Source organism: Salvia miltiorrhiza, chromosome 7, assembly GCF_028751815.1.
Source record: "Salvia miltiorrhiza cultivar Shanhuang (shh) chromosome 7, IMPLAD_Smil_shh, whole genome shotgun sequence".
Taxonomy (NCBI): Eukaryota; Viridiplantae; Streptophyta; class Magnoliopsida; order Lamiales; family Lamiaceae; genus Salvia; species Salvia miltiorrhiza.
This window is the reverse complement of record NC_080393.1, coordinates 32,130,727-32,148,863: the sequence shown is the minus strand read 5'-3', so window position 1 is coordinate 32,148,863 and position 18,137 is coordinate 32,130,727. Positions and strand designations below refer to the sequence as shown.

General features: G+C 34.7%; 1 protein-coding gene across 1 annotated transcript; it reads right to left on the bottom strand.

Annotated features, from left to right (window-relative positions):
• Nucleotides 1-134: 134 nt before the first annotated feature.
• On the bottom strand, nucleotides 135-8,500 carry LOC130995931 (phosphoglucomutase, cytoplasmic). The gene is made up of 19 exons (XM_057921439.1): nucleotides 8,387-8,500; nucleotides 8,191-8,286; nucleotides 6,478-6,559; nucleotides 5,710-5,765; nucleotides 5,187-5,300; nucleotides 5,025-5,087; nucleotides 4,475-4,594; nucleotides 3,673-3,773; nucleotides 3,404-3,463; nucleotides 3,197-3,296; nucleotides 2,965-3,122; nucleotides 2,782-2,877; nucleotides 2,522-2,585; nucleotides 2,364-2,445; nucleotides 2,114-2,289; nucleotides 1,931-2,007; nucleotides 783-915; nucleotides 517-633; nucleotides 135-398 (listed from the first exon to the last, which is right to left on the bottom strand). The coding sequence occupies exons 2-19, from the start codon at nucleotides 8,269-8,271 to the stop codon at nucleotides 327-329; spliced, it is 1,752 nt and encodes a 583-aa protein (XP_057777422.1). The 5' UTR covers nucleotides 8,272-8,286; nucleotides 8,387-8,500; the 3' UTR covers nucleotides 135-326.
• Nucleotides 8,501-18,137: the final 9,637 nt, after the last annotated feature.

Genomic DNA, 18,137 nt, shown 5'->3' with positions numbered 1-18,137 from the left:
CTTGCAAGTAGCTCTATTCATTTACGGTCCTAACCATTATTCAGAAGTATGCCTTATTTTAAATGGTTACTTTTACTTATTGGTAACCAATTCTATATTATGTATTATGTTCCCATTCAGAATAAAAATGGGGGTGATGAAATGATAAATCAAATTCATAACCCTCATACCAAGGTACATAGACCATGTTCAGTACACGGTTCCATGCCTGTGTATGCAATGCCGAATTGGTATAGTTATTGCATTGCTTATTTTTCTCAACAAAATTATGTAACGATCACGATGTCGAGTTACAAACTCACTCCTCAGCACTGTGTCTGCAACATCTATGTAATAACAGTGGGAGCAGACCGGCCGGTGAATTCTTGCATCTTAGAAAGCTTAAGAGCAACCTCAACCTGTATAGGAGGAATACGAACAATTGAGTGTTCGCGCCTTGGCTTGCATCATAGAAGACTTGGGGGTGGAATACAATAAATAAGTAAACATGAATCAATGCAAAATTCCAGCACTTACTAGAGGAGCAAGTGCCTCTTGAGATTCTCGCCCGATCTTGGATGCATCCTTCTCGTACTGCTCTATGTAGAGACGGACAGTAGCACCTTCCGATCCAGTTCCAGAGAGTCGGAAAACCTGGTGAATTATTAGTGTATATCACTCACTACTTTCAATGGATCCTGATACCGTATCATACTCAAATATTAAATTTACGGGATAGTAAAAAGTTTTATGTTGTAACTTCCTGAAACTGTGTTTACAGATATTTTGAGGGAGTAACTTACCAATCGAGATCCATCTTCAAATAGATATCTGATTCCCTGATGCTTTGAAACAGAACCATCGACGGGATCCTTGTACTCAAATTCGTCAGCATTGACAACTTTTGAGACATCTGACCGAATTCCCTTTATAATGCTGTTGGAACAGATGCGTAAAATTAAAACAGAATTAAGAGTAAGAAAAGTGGAAGAATAGATCTCAAGCTACAAGGTAGAAGTTAAAACCAACTACAAAGATCTTTTACTTTTAGGGTGTGTTCTCTTTGATTATAAATTTATCATGAGAAAAGGAGGGATAAACAAAATTTCTCCCTTTAAATCCCTCCTTTATTGTCCCTCATTTTCTAAACAAAAAAATTCACCATTTCTCATTCCTCCTTTTTACTCCGATGAGGGATAATATTATCACACCAAAAATAGAGAGATAATATTATCCTTCATTGGAGTGAAAAGGAGGAACGAAAAAGGATGAAATTCTATTTTGTAGAAAATGAGTTAAAAGAAAGAAGAAATTTAAAGAGAGAAAAAAAAAAATTAACCCAACTTTTCTCATGATAAATTTACAACCAAAGAAAACACACCCTTACTGAATTCTCACCGTGGCAGAGAAAAATATGAAAAGAAATGCAGACAGGACAGGATGCAACTACGTCATATTCATAGAAATATATGACACGTATAGTTTACCATAACAGAAATGAGATGCAGCATACATGCAGTGACCTCAAAATAAGTAATCATCAAGCATTGACCACACTGAAACACAGCATCAAGTAATAAACTTTTCTAGCAAAGAGATTTTGGACCATGCAAATAGAACAAAGCTTGGTAACAGATTCATTCAAGCTAAATGACAGAAAATTAAACAAACTCCATCTTTGATCAATAGTTATTGCTTTCAATCAAGCTAAATGACAGATTCATTCCAAGTTACCAATTAAAACCACATAAACTTATCTAGGTTTTCCACCATTTAAATATGGATGACATAAGAACCTTACTAAGTTTCTTCCTACTTTCATCTAAAGTTTATCACATGATAGAAATCATTTAGAAGAAAAGCCACAAAGCCAGGAGAAAGGGAAAGAAAGCAGTTAAACAAATAAAAGGCTCTAATTTTTAGGAGTGAATGGAAGAGGCAAGAGGCTTACTTGTTGACTTCAGTTAGGTTCGATTGCAGCTTGACCAAATAAGCCATCAATTCTTTGGCACCACCAGCATCAACATTCTTCATAGGATGGTAAAAAAGAATTAATAAGCAAAATATGCAAACTACTACATTCCTCAAAGCAATAAGCACTTAAGAGGAGAAAAAACATATCATGCATCGTTACCTCATAATCGTATCGAGTGTAATAATGACGCCCATATGTGGACCAATGCTGGCGCACAATGTCTTCAACAGTGACAAGTTTATCTCCCCCTAGATTGTCTTTGTTCTTATAGGCAAGAATAGCTAGCCAAGCCAACACAGCCCATATTCCATCTTTCTCACGTATATGGTCTGAGCCTGTTAATGAATATTATAAAAATGTTCAAGGACATTGCTTCCTACAACGGTTCTGTATGCAACATAGATCCTACCAGTTCCAAAACTTTCTTCACCACAAACTGAACACATTCCATCATCCATCAGGTTGCCGAAGAATTTCCATCCAGTTGGCACCTTCATGGATATAACATTATTAGACCTCCAAAATCCAATGCATGACCATTTTATAAATATTCACATGACATAGTACCTCAAAGAATTTCAGTTTCAAGTGCTTAGCTACAACATCAAGAGCAGCTGATGTGGGCATGCTCCTGAGGAGAATAATGGATCATATAAGATTTCATCTTGTAACAGAATTTAAATTAAGAAGATGTGACTGAGAGATGAATGACTCGTCTCTTGTAAGACATTAATGGGAATTGGGGAATAATAGATGCATCAGCATGCAGGAGTAAACTAATACAACCAAAGACAAAAGATTACAAAAGGCGAAAGCAAGATCAGAACCTTGCAACTCCTTTTAGACCACCAGAAAAGTAAGGTATCGCCTGTACAGCGTTTGCAGCTATAATAGCAACAGAATCAGATGGAGTAACAAAGAACCTGAAATCAAAATAAGAATGATTCAGAATAAGAATAATAACAAGTTAAAAAAGTCTGTTCAATCAACATTAAATTTTAGAAACCAACCTTTTTCCAAGAACCATATTGCGGTCGGCATCTCCATCAGCAGCCGCACCAAACTCTGGTGGGTCCGGGTTGTTGTCTGACTTGCTCAATCCCATACGGGCTACTAGTTCTTTTGCATATGTCAGATTAGGATCGGGATGTCCTCCGCCAAAATCTTCCTGCAGAACAGAGAATAAAATCATGTCAATAAAGCAACACTATAACTACAATTTTGTTGAATAAAGAAATTTACCTTGGGTACACAATTAAGCAAAGAGCTTTCCTTCGCACCTAGCTCTTCCACAAATATACGTTTAGCATAAGCTCCAGCAACGCCATGAAGTGCATCATAGCTACCAAATGCAAAAGCACAGATTATGCAATCAGAATAGGCCTCATCCAAACAAATCAATTTGAAATATATTCGAAAATGGCATCAAATTGGGAGTCAGAGTAATACCAGAAAGTGAATTTTGGAGATGACAATAACTTCTTAATAGACTGAAAATCAAAAATAGACCTGGAAAGCAATAAGCAAGACAAGTTTACAACATGTTAGTGAGAAATGACAGGCTTGACAGCACTAAAGATTCGAGAGACCTGACATGTACATATTTAAAAAAGTTGGATTAACCCTTATTCAGCACCAACCATTGCCTTTCAAGGGAATCATATAGCTTATACTTAATGGAAAAATGAGTTTTATGGCAATCCTATTGAGATACATACTTCATCAATTTGACATAGTCACTTGCTGAATCAAAAACGTCAACATCAAACTGCCCATCAGGACCAGCAAAGTTACTTAATCCAATTTTGGAGATATCCACCTGCAATTTCATTAGAAAACTGTTAGCCAAAAAAGAAAGGTGATTCAACCTCAGATATGCATATTTGGGCTATATATATATATATATATATATATATACAGAGAGAGAGAGAGAGAGAGTGAAAGGATCCGGTGAAAATGACTAAATATGGTGAGAAATGAGAATGAATCCAGAACGTGAGATATTCAAATCCTATGACTGATATTTATTCAAATTAATCGTGTGAAATGAGAATAAATCTACGAATAAATCAATGTAACACACAAATAGCCATTCTCACTTTGGTTCAAATCCTGAAGGGAGCAAAAATTTCACCACATTAACTAAATACGGCTATTCGCGCATTACAAGCAGCTTATTCGTAGATTTATATTGACTTATTCATCAGTGTCATTTCTCACGAAAGATACCATTCTCAATGTATCCCAACCCTATATATATATATATATATATATATAGAGAGAGAGAGAGAGAGAGAAAGAAAGGTTCCGTTGAGAATGCTAAATGTGTTTGAGAGTTGAGAATGCGTGCAAACACGCATGAATAGGCATTCTCGTCTGGGTTCCAATCGTGGATGGGGCGAGATTTAACCATATTATCTGGATACAGCTATTCGTGAGTAATATTGACTTATTTGTAGATTTTATTGATTTATCATTATTCTCATTTCTCACGATACATATCCATGAAAAAAATCATACATTAGGTAGGCCTTCTGCAATCAAGTACTCCTTAATTGTGGTGGTGTTTGAATAGATCTTATCAGTGATTCCTTCTGGTGCAGGTCCACCATTTTCCATGTTGTATTTGATTCCAAAATCCTTGCAAACAGAAGAAAGCAAATAAGGAATTGAAATGCTGATTTAATGAGCCAGTTTTAGCATAACATGTCCATGCGATAATTAATGGGACAAGAAAGAAAGAGTGTATTCTTCTGAAGATATTGTCTTTGACTGGATTCTATTGAAATTGTATACAATTATTAATATAACAGAAGATATTGAATTAGAAACAGCCACAGAACCTGGAAAGAATAATAACATGTTCCTTGCATTGAGCTTGATGTAAATTTAAAAACTGTTAGAGAAACAAAGTGGAAAGAGGTTCTTGCAGGTGTTGCTAGGAAATAAAGACTTGCAAGCATAATCAGTAGACAATGAAACTGACTCAAGCTGAAATGCAAGCATATACAAGCACACCAATAACAACGACCGGAGGAAAGGGAAAAAAAGAAGTAATTCAGGCGCACACCTCATTTGGCCCGCCTGGGTTGTGGCTTGCTGTAAGTATAAATGCCCCATTTGCCTTGGAGCCCTGACAAAGTTCAAGATATTAATTGTTTAATCTTTCTTTATTAAGATTTTTACAAAGAAAGTAAAAGGTCATTATGGAGTAATTAAATTGATTACTCACATCAGCGCCTACTCTTTCACGTATAACAGCAGACACAGCAGGAGTAGATAGCAACCCATTCTGACCAACCCAGATACGCCTTACTCCATTTGCAGCAGCCATTTTGATGATGATCTGCCATTTGATACAACTACTTAGTGCTTATATCATATTCAAGATCAAACATCAATCAATACATAAAAAGCATAGGGGTCAAAAGTGAGTCTATAAAGTCCAAAATTGAAGACACCACTGATGTTACTTATTGTCGATTATTTTATTACTAAGAGTCTGAAGCACTATAGCTATACAGAAATCAGGGTTTCCCTCCATCATTCAAACAATTTAGAGCAATAAATAATAGTTTTCACCTAACTAAAAGGAATACACATTTTTCACCCTAATGCCAGAAATCTGAGAGCTACTGTAAGCCAAAACCCTAAACAAATAAGGTCAAAACTCTTCTACATGAATATGATAAACAGGGTGAGAAACCTTGATTAACCTATCAATGACTGTATGATAAAATGATAAGGCATCTCACCTGGATAGCATCCTTCGAATAGTAGCGGCCATCACCAGAGACAACAAGTGTAGCACCTGAAGAGTTTTCAGCAAGAGGTATAAACATATGACAGCAAAAGAGAAAACTAGAGCTGATGTGCCTGTTAGGGTATGAAAAAAATGTAAAATAAAAGCTATGGAATGCTTAATGTATTTAAGATAGAGGCTTCTCCAAGCATATTGAACTTTTTTTTCGAGATTCCCAGTAATGAATTCCAATAACAACAAATATTATCAATCAGTTCAAACAACTTCACAGAAATCTACTCCAGATATTAAATACTGAGACATCCAGTCAGATAGTTCTCACAAATGAAATAACTTTCCACCCAGTTGATGGCTTGGTTCCACGAGTGCCAATCTCAAAAGCTAATAAACTATTATAATTTTACCAACTGATAATTCTGAGGGTAGACTAGTGGCTACCCTTATTTTAAAATGTCTCAATCAGGACAATGACAAGACTCATTTTAAGAGTATCGTTACACCTATAGTTTATGAAAACAAAGCTATGATTTCTGTATTGCTTGCATTAAAAGTAGGTAGATGTGAGTTTTTTAAAATTTAAAGCAAACACACTGGAATATTTGCAATTCATGCATATTAAAGCCTTTTTTTGTCCATCTTAATATTGCTTGCATCATATCAGAGAGTAAATTGTACATCTTATTTCAAAATTACACCATATCAGAGCACAGCTCAAACTAACTAATTAAAACCAAGCGCATGCAAATGCTAAAACATATACCTTTGATTTTATCAGCTCCAAGGGCATTAAAAGTAGACTGGACAAAATTTTCCAAGTAATGGGGTTGCACGAATACCTTCACCTGAACCATGCAGTACAAAAAGTTATTTCCGAATCAACTAGAGGAAACAATTTTGCCAAGCTTCTAAACCCAAAGAACATACAAACGTAGTTAGAATGCAGGCCCATTCTGAAAGATAAAAAAGCACATTGCAACCTATTTGAAAGGAAAGTTAATAGTTCTTTCTACAAAAAGAACTTTCAACATATGGTGGCCTTCTATGTTTCAGAGTGAACTCTGTAAGACTAACATTTATGACTACTAAGCCAATGTGATCCTGGCAACACCATGACCAACATGGGTAACAATGAAACATTGTTGTTATATTATACCAAGGGTGAAAGCAAGACTTTCTTTGTTTCAGGGAAGGTTGGTGTGATGCCTGCATTCACTTTCGTTTCACTCATAATTCTGAGAATAATACCCTTTAACGTGGAAATGAAAATCCATTTGGATAAAAACTCAGAAATAAAAGTCATAAATGCACATTTAGTTTCAAGAAATGAAAAGAATAAAGGCAGAGTACAAAAATCAAATCTCAGAAAAGGAGATACTTCAAATCTATACAATGTAACTATGATTTAGTATTCACGCATCTGTTCAGATCCACTAGATCTCAAGATATTTGGAAGAATTGAGATGGTAAACAATGAAATCCATCAGACAACCTAAAACTAAAAATGATAACACCTAGAACTTTCTATATATTTCTGTTGGCAACGAGAACTTTACAATCCAGATGTCCTTTCCTTTTAACATGCCAGCTTATTAGTTATTACAACATGTTAATCTTGTCGCTAAGACATCTACTGAGTCTTTATAATTGAAAAATACAACGGAAAAACATGTCACGGAAGTTATCTAAGTTCCTGTATAGAAACAGCATTGTATTCATTAGGTTTATGACTCACTTGCAGAAGTTAAAAGCCCAGTTTGATTTATAATGAATGTTATCAGCCTGATGCAATTAAAAGATACCCACATCAATAACGATGCAGGCATGTCCTAGAAACAGTTTATAGGGCATCGAGCACATGTGTAATTAGTCCAAATCATCCTTATCACTAAACCAAGGCATCCACCTTCCTGACTATTGAAATTGCTTCTTCTTTTTTTGTGTGTGTGAAATTTCACCAGGAGACTGTTCCCGATACTTCATTATGATCTTTTTCATAAAATGCAAAAACCAGGCCTTCCACCAGAACAGTTTCCGAATCCTGATTCTCCGAACAGATTGAATTTGGCAACTCAAAATGTTGACTTACCACACCAGCTTGGCTTGGCATTAGGACAAAGACAGATTTTTTTCTTTTTAATCATATCACAAACATTTCGAACTCTATTACTAGGCTTAACAGATCTACAGCTCATTTCCGCAATCATACTAGAAAATAGCCCTCAGTGATTTAAACAGCTTTTCTCATAAACAGAACATTTAAAATTCCAGAACACCTATCCAGCCGACGATTTCACCAAATAAACACACACACACCTGTATATATAGATATATTTATGTATGTGGAAAATGCATAGATCCGATCGCAGCATCAAGCTGCAGAGCCCTTTCCCATAAAAGAATCAGTAGCCATAGGGAATAATAGCACGAGAATCATCAGGAATGAGAAAACGCAAAAAATAAACAAAATGAAGACCTTCTTCCTAAGACCAGAAGTCCCAGGTTTCTGGCCATCAATTGGAGAAGTCTGGATGCGAGCAACCTTGAACGTTCCCATCTTGGCTCAAACTATCTGCAAGAATCAAGCAGCAGAAACGAATGAATGTGATGAACAACGAAAGTGAAAGATGAATCGCAATGTGTAGTGAAAATGTTAAGAGAGAAATGCTAACGCAGAAAGGGAAGGTAGATGATGAGGTGCGTGTCGAGAGTGTTTCGGGGAGTGTAGAAAGAATTAAAGTGGTGTCTATAAAAGTGAAGAAATTAACTAAAATAAAAAATACCATTATTTATTCTGTGCCGCACACGTATTTTCAATTTCCTTCTCCTCGGCCTAACCGTCAGATGACTCAGATCTCCGCTTTTCACTCCTTGTTAAATAAATGGAATTAATTAACATATAACTTAAAGCTTAATCATCCATGTTCAATCATGCTCTTCTTCACATAATAATTAATCGAGGAATAAAATGCAAAACTCTATAAAGTATGCGGAATATTATTTTGGGGTTTGAGTAAAGTAAAGTATATAGAAATATAATTTAGATTAGATTAATTAATTTTCATTTCAGAATTGTCGATTTCATTTTATTCTTATTTTTCTGTAAAGGGCAGATTTGAAGAATTAGATTCAGCATTTAGTGTTTTGCTAATATTTTAAAAAAGTAGCTTCTTTTAGTTCTTTTAATAATTATTAAAGAAATTTGATTCAAGAAGCAGAGGAGTGGGCCTGTAGGCCCGTGGCCCAGTTACTCTCAGGATATTCTGAAGGTATTTTTTCCATATTATCCCAACGTCTAAATATAATTCTAAAATTATCTCAAATTTTGAAAAGTAATATTTTGGTATTTAATATTTATACAGCGTCACAAAAATGTACTGAATCACATATTTTAGTCTTTAAAAAAGTTGGTGTGCTACACTAAAAGTTGCTGTTGCAGGTAAATTTTAAATATCAATTCGAATTCTAACTTCAGACCAAATTCCAAACTTTAGATCAGACGCGACATATAAATTTTTTATTTGTATAAAAATATCTGTACGATGCTATCTAATCGCGGTAAAAATGAATTTGTTACGTTTAAAACACTAAAATGTTTATGAAAAATACTCCTAGAGGGTATTTGCCTAAATTTATTTTAAAAAGCTTATAAATTTGAAGAGCTTATAAAATATTTTAGAAATTTATAAATGATTAAAGTGTCAAGATTATTGAAGTTATATGTTAGAGAGTGAATTGTGAGCTAAAGAGAGAAAAATATAGTTAGAGAAAGAAAATCATATAAAAATAAAATTAGAATAATATATAATAAAAATAATAAATCATAGTTGAGGTATTTTTGTAAAATGAGTGTTGCTAGTAAGATAATGAGAAATAAATTGGGGTAGATGAAGCCAATGAACTTTATCTTAAGTGGCAAAGTTGAGACATTCAAAGACTCTTCTTTGTGAGAAGTCTTGGATTCAGTCCCGCCTGCATGCGGCATAATATATTTTTCATATTTGTGTGGTGTAGAGGTCCCCGCCTGAGTACGGTGTAGTATATATGTGTGTGATGTAGAGATTCTGCCTGCATATAGTGTAGTGGTTTATTTGATTATATAATACTCCATCTGTCCCCTAAATAACTCCCTAATAGGGGACGACACAAGGTTTGAGGAAAAGTTGTTAAGTATATTGGTAATGGAGAAAAAATATTATAATTATTATTGAAAATGGTGACGATGTGTCATAATTAATATCGAAAATTGTGAAAGGTTGAAAAGTAAAAATAAATAAAATATTATTAGTGGTGGTGTAATGTCACAAATTGGATAGGAAGTTATTTGGGGGATGGAGGGAGTATATAAAGTCTCCACCTGCGTGCGGTGTAGTAGCTTATTTGATTATATAATATATGGATGTATCTTGTAATTCAAAAAAGTTGGGGTAGATGAACTTAATTTTAGTGGAGCTTTTAAAAGCATCCACATTAATTGAGTTAGTTACTGTTTCATCCATGCTCCGGGACCACTTATGCGTCAATGCTTGCATTGGTGTCACTCATCCAGTTGACTCTATAGAATTAGTTTTGATTTTATCTTTTTTATTTAATTTAAGTTGATACAAATTTAAATAACACAATTAATTGAATTTAAATTGCATTAAGTTAAATTACTAAATTTAAAATACATAAATTTAAATTAGTAATAGAGCCCAAACTATAGTAATTAAAGACATAAAAATTGAAAAATTACAATGATTAAAAAAATTAAAATAAGTAAAACTATTAATATCAATTCTAAAAAACAAAAGCCCAAACTTTTTCTCTCTTTTTCTTAACAGAAGCTCAAACCCAATTATCATTTATTGACGCTAACGCTGCTTCATCTTCATTCTGCTTTCTTCATGCTTCTCTTTAACGACAACCGCAATTCTAAAAAACAGGGTTGGCTTTTTTTTCTTTTTTTCTTTTTAATTTTGGCGCTTGTCATATACACGTCTTCCATAAAAGACGATGAGTCAAGCTCATCTCATCGCGCCAGAGCTCGAGCCACCCCTCTCCCATCGGTCAACTCATAGCGTGAGCTCATTCGAGTCAGCCCTATGAATCGACCGATGTGGATGTTCTAAACTCTTATAACTTATTTTTAAAATTTATAAATTTTTTAGAAATTTATTTTATCAAATACTTTTTAAAAATTTATATATTATTTTAAAAAATTATAAATTCTGCCAAACACAATCTTAAAATATCAGAACAATAGGTATGATTTCTCTATTTTATTCCCATCAAAAGTTTCTTTTAAAAATTATTTTTAAAAAATTATAAATTCGGCCAAACACCCCTTAAAATATCAGAACAATAGGTATGATTTCTCTATTTTATTCTCATCAAAAGTTAACTAGTCGGCCGACCTATCCTCCCTTTTGCTTTTCTGTCTACTAGTGGGTAACCCGTCGAAATTCGACGGGTATCCTTTGGCGTAATAATTTTAAACTTTTGATATATTAACAAATTTTTAAACAATCTATATATTATAAAGTGATAATGTTAACATATTTTTATAAGAGTAAATACTATGATAAATGAAATTGCTATTAAAAAATAAGTTCACATTTGAGCATCATAATCTAGAGCTTGAAAGATAAAAACTGGAGCTCGTAAAACTATAATGACTTGTGAGCATCATCTCGTATGAAGCTTGAAAGAGCATAACTAACTTGTAAACATCATCCCATCTATAATTTGAGTAATCAGAGCCGAGTTCTAAACATCACTTATTTGGAGCTTGAAAGATCGGAGTTGAGTGTTAAGGTATTATCTTATTTAAAGCTTAAAATGTTGGAATTAAGTTATGTGCATCATCTTGTTTGGAGCTTGACAAACCACTTCTAACTCATGAGCATCATATTGTTTGGAGTAAAACTGTGTTTTGAGTACATATCGTATGGAGCTTGATAGACAACCTTTGACTTTTTAACGTTATCTCATCTGAAGTTTTAAAGATCAAAAGTAAATTTTGAGAATCATCTCATCTAGATCTATAAAGAAGCATATACCTAGCTAGTGAAAAATGTTTATTAATTAATTGGTCAATTTGTATTATCATTAATTTAATACCAAAGATATTTTTGCCACGTCGAAGAAATAAAAAACAAAACTTATGCAGGCATGCCAATATATAAATTAGTTTTAAATATATTATGCAAAAAATTTATTATATTTCAATTTATTTTATATATAAATATTAGTGTTCAGAAAATCATCACATGATTATCAGACAATTAGAATTTTTCAACTTTCTCAATGTTGATATTGTGATAAACTAATTTTCTTAAAATTGAATTAGATAACTTAAATTTAGAGTTTTCACATACACGTCTTCCATAAAAGACGATGAGTCAAGCTCATCTCATCGCGCCAGAGCTCGAGCCACCCCTCTCCCATCGGTCAACTCATAGCGTGAGCTCATTCGAGTCAGCCCTATGAATCGACCGATGTGGATGTTCTAAACTCTTATAACTTATTTTTAAAATTTATAAATTTTTTAGAAATTTATTTTATCAAATACTTTTTAAAAATTTATATATTATTTTAAAAAATTCTGCCAAACACAATCTTAAAATATCAGAACAATAGGTATGATTTCTCTATTTTATTCCCATCAAAAGTTTCTTTTAAAAATTATTTTTAAAAAATTATAAATTCGGCCAAACACCCCTTAAAATATCAGAACAATAGGTATGATTTCTCTATTTTATTCTCATCAAAAGTTAACTAGTCGGCCGACCTATCCTCCCTTTTGCTTTTCTGTCTATCCTATTCTTTGTAAATTCTCTTTCATTTTCCCCCTCCGTTATTCTTTTTATTTATTTTTTTGGATATTCTTCATTATCCCTATCTCTTCTTTATGTGGCAACTCACATTATTTTCTTTCTTTTTTTCCTTTTCTTTTAGTTGGGATTCTCACATTCTAATTGAGCCCATATTCAGAATCCTTTTTTTCTTCTTTTGGGTGATACAATTAAACCCAATATTCCATTTATATGTTGTGCAGTATTTGTTTAAGTTAATGATAACATAAATCAAAATGTACATTACAAAGATAGTTCATTTAATACAAAATAAAACACAAATGATTAATTATTTAGCATATTAATTTGATGATCAAAACAAAATTTAAAATAACATCTAAACAATAATAGTCGTCTTTTAATGAATCAACCATCTAAGCATGTAATATGGTGTTTCATATGGTCTACGACACAATAAAAATCTATGGTGCTTCATATTGACATGACATAAAACGTTCACGATATTTTAGCCTCTAAGTTTGTTATATATAGAAATAGTTAATTAAGATGATTTAATAAATTATTATGATTGTATCCACACCATAACGACATAGTTAGTATATGTGGGACAATGATGAAGTTTATACTATATTAAAAAGGGTAAAGGTGCACATTGACATTGCCCCCTGAACTACACCCCCTATAACTTTTAGCCTCACATACTCGGTCAAAGTACGTTGACCTTCCTGAACTCCCAAAAGAAGGGTGCAAATAACCCCCCACGTTAAACGACTAATAAGCGCCGTTTAACTTTTTTTTTTTTGCGGTTCTCTCTCTCCCTCACGTGATATCAGCTGCCCAAAATCAAGACAGAACATCAGCTCCTCCCTTCTCAATATCCGCCGCGGCCCTATAGAAATCTGGCGAGGTCGACACCGGGTCTGCTCCCCTCTCTTTGTCCACCCCTCTCAATTTTCCAGTTCTTAAGCTCTGACTAAAAGTATAGGCAAGTTCCCTACAGAATCGAGTTCTATTTCTTTTTCTCTTGGAGGTTGTTGCCGTCGCGGCGCCTCTCCGACGAAGCAGTGCCCAGCCGTTGGCGCCGCCCCTTCTGTCTGTTCTCTCTCTCTCTCGACTCATTTCAACTTTAGGCTCTACTCTTCAAACTGAGCCCTATATCCCTTTTGAAATCGCTGCCATCGCGGTTCTTCTCCGGCGAGACAGATCGCTGGCCTTCGATTCTCAGAGAGTCATCGCCTAGATTCGTGGCGTCTTCAAATCTCAGATCCCGCCTGTCATTCTCTGCACCAAGCAAATCAGCCTCGAAATCAGATTCCCGACGGGCTTCGGCCCGACGGTCGGCTCCGATAGCCACTTCAGCATTGAAGGCAAGCTTGCAGACAAAGTCCTGCGTGTGTGGATGGGGTGGGGCCCGCCTATAATTAATTTTTTTTATAAAGAAAACGGTGTTTAGGCGCCGTTTAACGCGGGGGGGTTTTTGTACCCTTGTTTCGGGAGTTCAGGGAGGTCAGCGCGCCTTGACCGAGTATGGGAGGCTAAAAGTTATAGGAGGTGTAGTTCAGGGGGTAATCTGCACCTTTGTCCTATTAAAAAGCTAAGATTTCAATTGATTTTAAAATTGATTGATAATTTTATAGTTGTAATAAAATTGAAAGTTTATTTATAAATTATATTTTTTCATTTTACTTTATTTTTCTTTATCTTCTTATTTGATTTGATTTATTTCTTTTTAAAATTGTGAAATTCGACTAATTATAAAATATTCTGTCCATGAGGGTTGTGATACTGGTGTATGGGGGGGGGAATACACCTAAAGACTAATTTTGAATTTTAATAAATCATTTAAAGCTTCTTTGAAAAACTCACTCTCATAGTCAGTAAGAAGTCTTGACTGATGGTGTGCATAAGACGACACAAAATTTCAGTCAAGGCGTGTCAAGTTTGAGAGTTTGTACTAGACTGAAATTAAAGATGGTGCAGATCAATACACAATTGATCTTATTTTAGACTTCAGTCTAGTGTGAGTTAAGGTATATAGGCGTTATGGATCTCACGGACAAATCAAGGATTAGTCAGTTCGATCAATAACACACGCAGCGGAAAAACAATCTTTTACAAAATAGCCTTTTTGAAGGTTGGGTTGTCAGTTTACAGAATTCTCTCTTTAAGTATATTAGTTTCAGTTGAAATAAAGATTAAGCACAAAAGAAAAGTGACAACTGAAAGCAATAAAGAACACATAGAATTTTTCGTGGTTCTGATATACATCCTACATCTACGGTCATCTAGTTAGACTGACAACCACTAGGCTTGTGCTTACGGGTGCACAACAAACCTTACAATTGAAATAATCATTTAAGTGCCAACACACTGGGTTGGACTTCTCGTCTCTTTTCTCAATCTTGCAAGTTTACTAAGACTTCACTCGTCTTACTTGCAGGGACTGAGAACTCTTCGAATTAAGACAACAGTCTACAACTGTAACTCTCAAACACTCTTTTCGCTCTGTTGAAAAGGGGTTTGAACTACCAACTAAATTACAGAGAACAAGCTCTCTGTCATTGACATCTAGGCTTAAGATTTACAAGGAAATGTCTAGAGATTCTAAGAGAATATATGTAATCAGGTAACTGATTTTGGCTTGGTGTATTCTCTTCTTCGATTCAAACTAAGGAATAGAATGAGTAGGCTGAACTGCGAGTTTGGCAGAGGTTCAGCAAGGTGTGCTTGAATCGATGAAGATTGAACTTGGACGTTGAACCTATTTATAGGTAGAGTCTTGAATAGATCCATTGGTGGAGATTGTCTTCAGGATTTTGCCGTTGTGAGATAATATTTAATTTGGGCTCAAATATTCAATCTTCTGATCTCCTTGAGTCTGAATGAAGTAAAGTCTTCTTTCTTGGAGATGGTATTGCAGGCCGATGTGACACAGCAGGAGAGGCTTTGTGTCAGGAAGAACGATCTCATATCTTCGGGATTTAATGTTTTTGTCTTTAACATTAATTGCGTCAAGTACAGTAGTTGACTACTTTAGCTTCTTGATGAATGGACCGATGCTTTTCAAGGTATCAGTCAGAGAGTATGCAGTCTTTAGTGTCGTTCCTTTAATCGGCTCTGCTGATCATGTATCTTTAGTCTTCTGCTTTAGTTAACATCCTTCTTTCTTCAGTCTGGTGCCTTCAGTTAAGATCTTCAGTCTAAACTAGTGATGACTAAAACACTTAAGTCCATAAGAGAAATACAAGCTAGAAAGACTTTCTAATAGTTTTGGTATCATCAAAATCAGGAGGTTGGATATATCTTTTTGTGTCCCAACATAAAATATTTAATATGCATATTAATTTGATATATTTTATATAAATTCTTGATTTAAAATATAAAAGTTATATTTATTTAAAGATTACAATTTTAAAAAATTCTCTCTCTCATCTCATCTTTTTAATTTTTTGAATAAAATTATTTTTCAATTTGAAGATTTAAACTATTCATGACTATTAACTAACATCCTTACTTTTTGCTTCCTTATTGTTCTATCTTATCAAATACTTCCTCTGCCCCAAATTTTAGTATCCATTTGAGAGTGACACGAGTTTTAATAAAGTGATTGAGTGTGTTGTAAGTGGAATAATGATAAACACTCATTTTGCATGGTTTTTATGGTTTATATTCTGTAGTTTAAGTCGATTTTACACCCGGTTCATTATTGTTTGGAGTTCATTTACTATTATTTCGAGATTTCACGGTTGGGTGTAGTTTTGACTGTTTGGATGCAGAATTGAGTGATAATGGAGCATGGAGTGTAAGGAACATGTTGAAGAGAAGAGTTTTGAGAGAATCGAGCCCAAAAATCGAGAAAAGACGAAGATTCTGGAGTCGGGACGGAAAATGAGCAGTTCGGCGGTCAAAGGGAGTTGACCGCCGAATTTTGGTGATTTAAATGAGAGAAACGGCGACCAAGACGGCGATCGCCGGCCAGGTCGCCGAATTCCCTGTCAGGATTTTGGCCTTCGGAGAGAAAAACGGCGGTCGCCGTTTTCGTGTACAAAATGGCCTGATTTCGGCGACCAGTTCGGCGACCGCCGAACGGGTCGCCGTTTTGAGGCGTGTTTTATTTTCGTTCCGCGTTTTTACGATTTTTCAAGTTATTTTCGGTTTAGAACTTGGTTTTTCACCCTAAGACTATAAATAGGTCCTCTTTAGACCTATCTAGGGTTCCCAGCTTTAGTTTTTCAGTTCTTAACATTCATATTTCAGTTTTATAGCTTTAGAACTTTTGAGCTTTCCAGTTTTCAAGGCTTGGATCAAGATTGAAGATTCAAGCCGCTACAATCGTTTTTCATTCGGTTTTTATACAATTTAGTTTTAATAATTACATTCTATTTAATTATGTTTATGTTTTCTTTTAGCATGTCTGGCTAGTTTCCTTTAGCTGATTCTAGGGTTTGTAAATAGTTGATTGAATTTATGTGATTTATTTGTTAATACCTTTGTGCCTTCCAGTTTATGATTCATAATTCCTGGTGCTTAAATTCTTGTGAATTATCTGATCAATAGTTTGCATGTTTAGCTATTCGGTTTGAGACCTAGCGGAGATAACTGTTTAGCGGATTCAGGAATGTATGATATGATTTTAACCTTGAGACCTAGCGGAGATAGGTGAATCATAGAGAGCTATTCTTAGGAGCTATTGGGAGTTAGTAGATTTTCTTGAGACCTAACGGAGATAGATAATTTACTAATCTACGATCGTTGCTGCTCTAGCGAGAGTAATTGATTAATTTAGTGATCTCTCATCATAACTGGATTAAACTGGTACATAGGATTAATGGATTTATTATGTGGATTTAGTTAATGAATTTACTACCCTAGGATCAGTTGTCTTTATTATTCGAATTTTCCTACGTGCTTTTAATTATTGTTAATTGCGTTTTAATCTTAGTTCAATATTCACCTTCATAATCGTTTTACTTGCATATTGTGAGAGTCTATGTAGGAGATAGATAGAGTGATTTCGTCTTACAGTCCCTGTGGATACGATATCCGATTGCTGTTTATACTATGATTACACCGTGTTAGTTGCGGTATTTTTGTTGCTAATAAAATAGTGATCAACTTTTTGGCGCCGTTGCCGGGGACTGTTTAGATTTTGCTTTAATATTTCCAATAGGACTTTATAGTACTGCAAGTTTTTTTTTGTTTTTATTTTTCTTTTCTAACTTTTATAAGTGTTTTTCTGTAGGTTGCGTATGAACACTAGATCTCAAGGAAATCCTCTCGTTGAGTTTGACCCTGAAATCAACAAGACTCTGCGCAATCTAAAGAAGCAGAACGATCAATTTGAGGCAGATACGATGGCTACTCCTGAGCAAATCCAAATTCGAGCTCTGCAAGAGCAATTGAAGAAGCTGCTTGATGCACAGGAGACGAGAGAGGCTCAGAATCAACCAGCAATCAATGAAGCGTTCATACCACAGTATGTGTACCAGGAGCCCCCACGGGTGAACGTTAACAACTTTGAGCTGAAAACGGGTCTGATCACGATGGTTCAACAGAGCCAATATGGTGGACAGGCGATCGAAGACCCTAATGTGCACCTGGCACATTTCCTGGAGCTGTGTAGCAC

What these genes read in the sequence shown, in the direction of transcription:
- LOC130995931 (XM_057921439.1), bottom strand. Translation starts at nt 8,271, where the DNA reads ATGGGAACGTTCAAGGTTGCTCGCATCCAGACTTCTCCAATTGATGGC. An exon ending in ACCCAGGCGGGCCAAATGAG is followed by an intron (nt 4,595 to 5,024) that starts GTGTGCGCCTGA and finishes TCTGTTTGCAAG; the next exon opens with GATTTTGGAATCAAATACAA. An exon ending in AATATGGTTCTTGGAAAAAG is followed by an intron (nt 2,878 to 2,964) that starts GTTGGTTTCTAA and finishes TTTTGATTTCAG; the next exon opens with GTTCTTTGTTACTCCATCTG.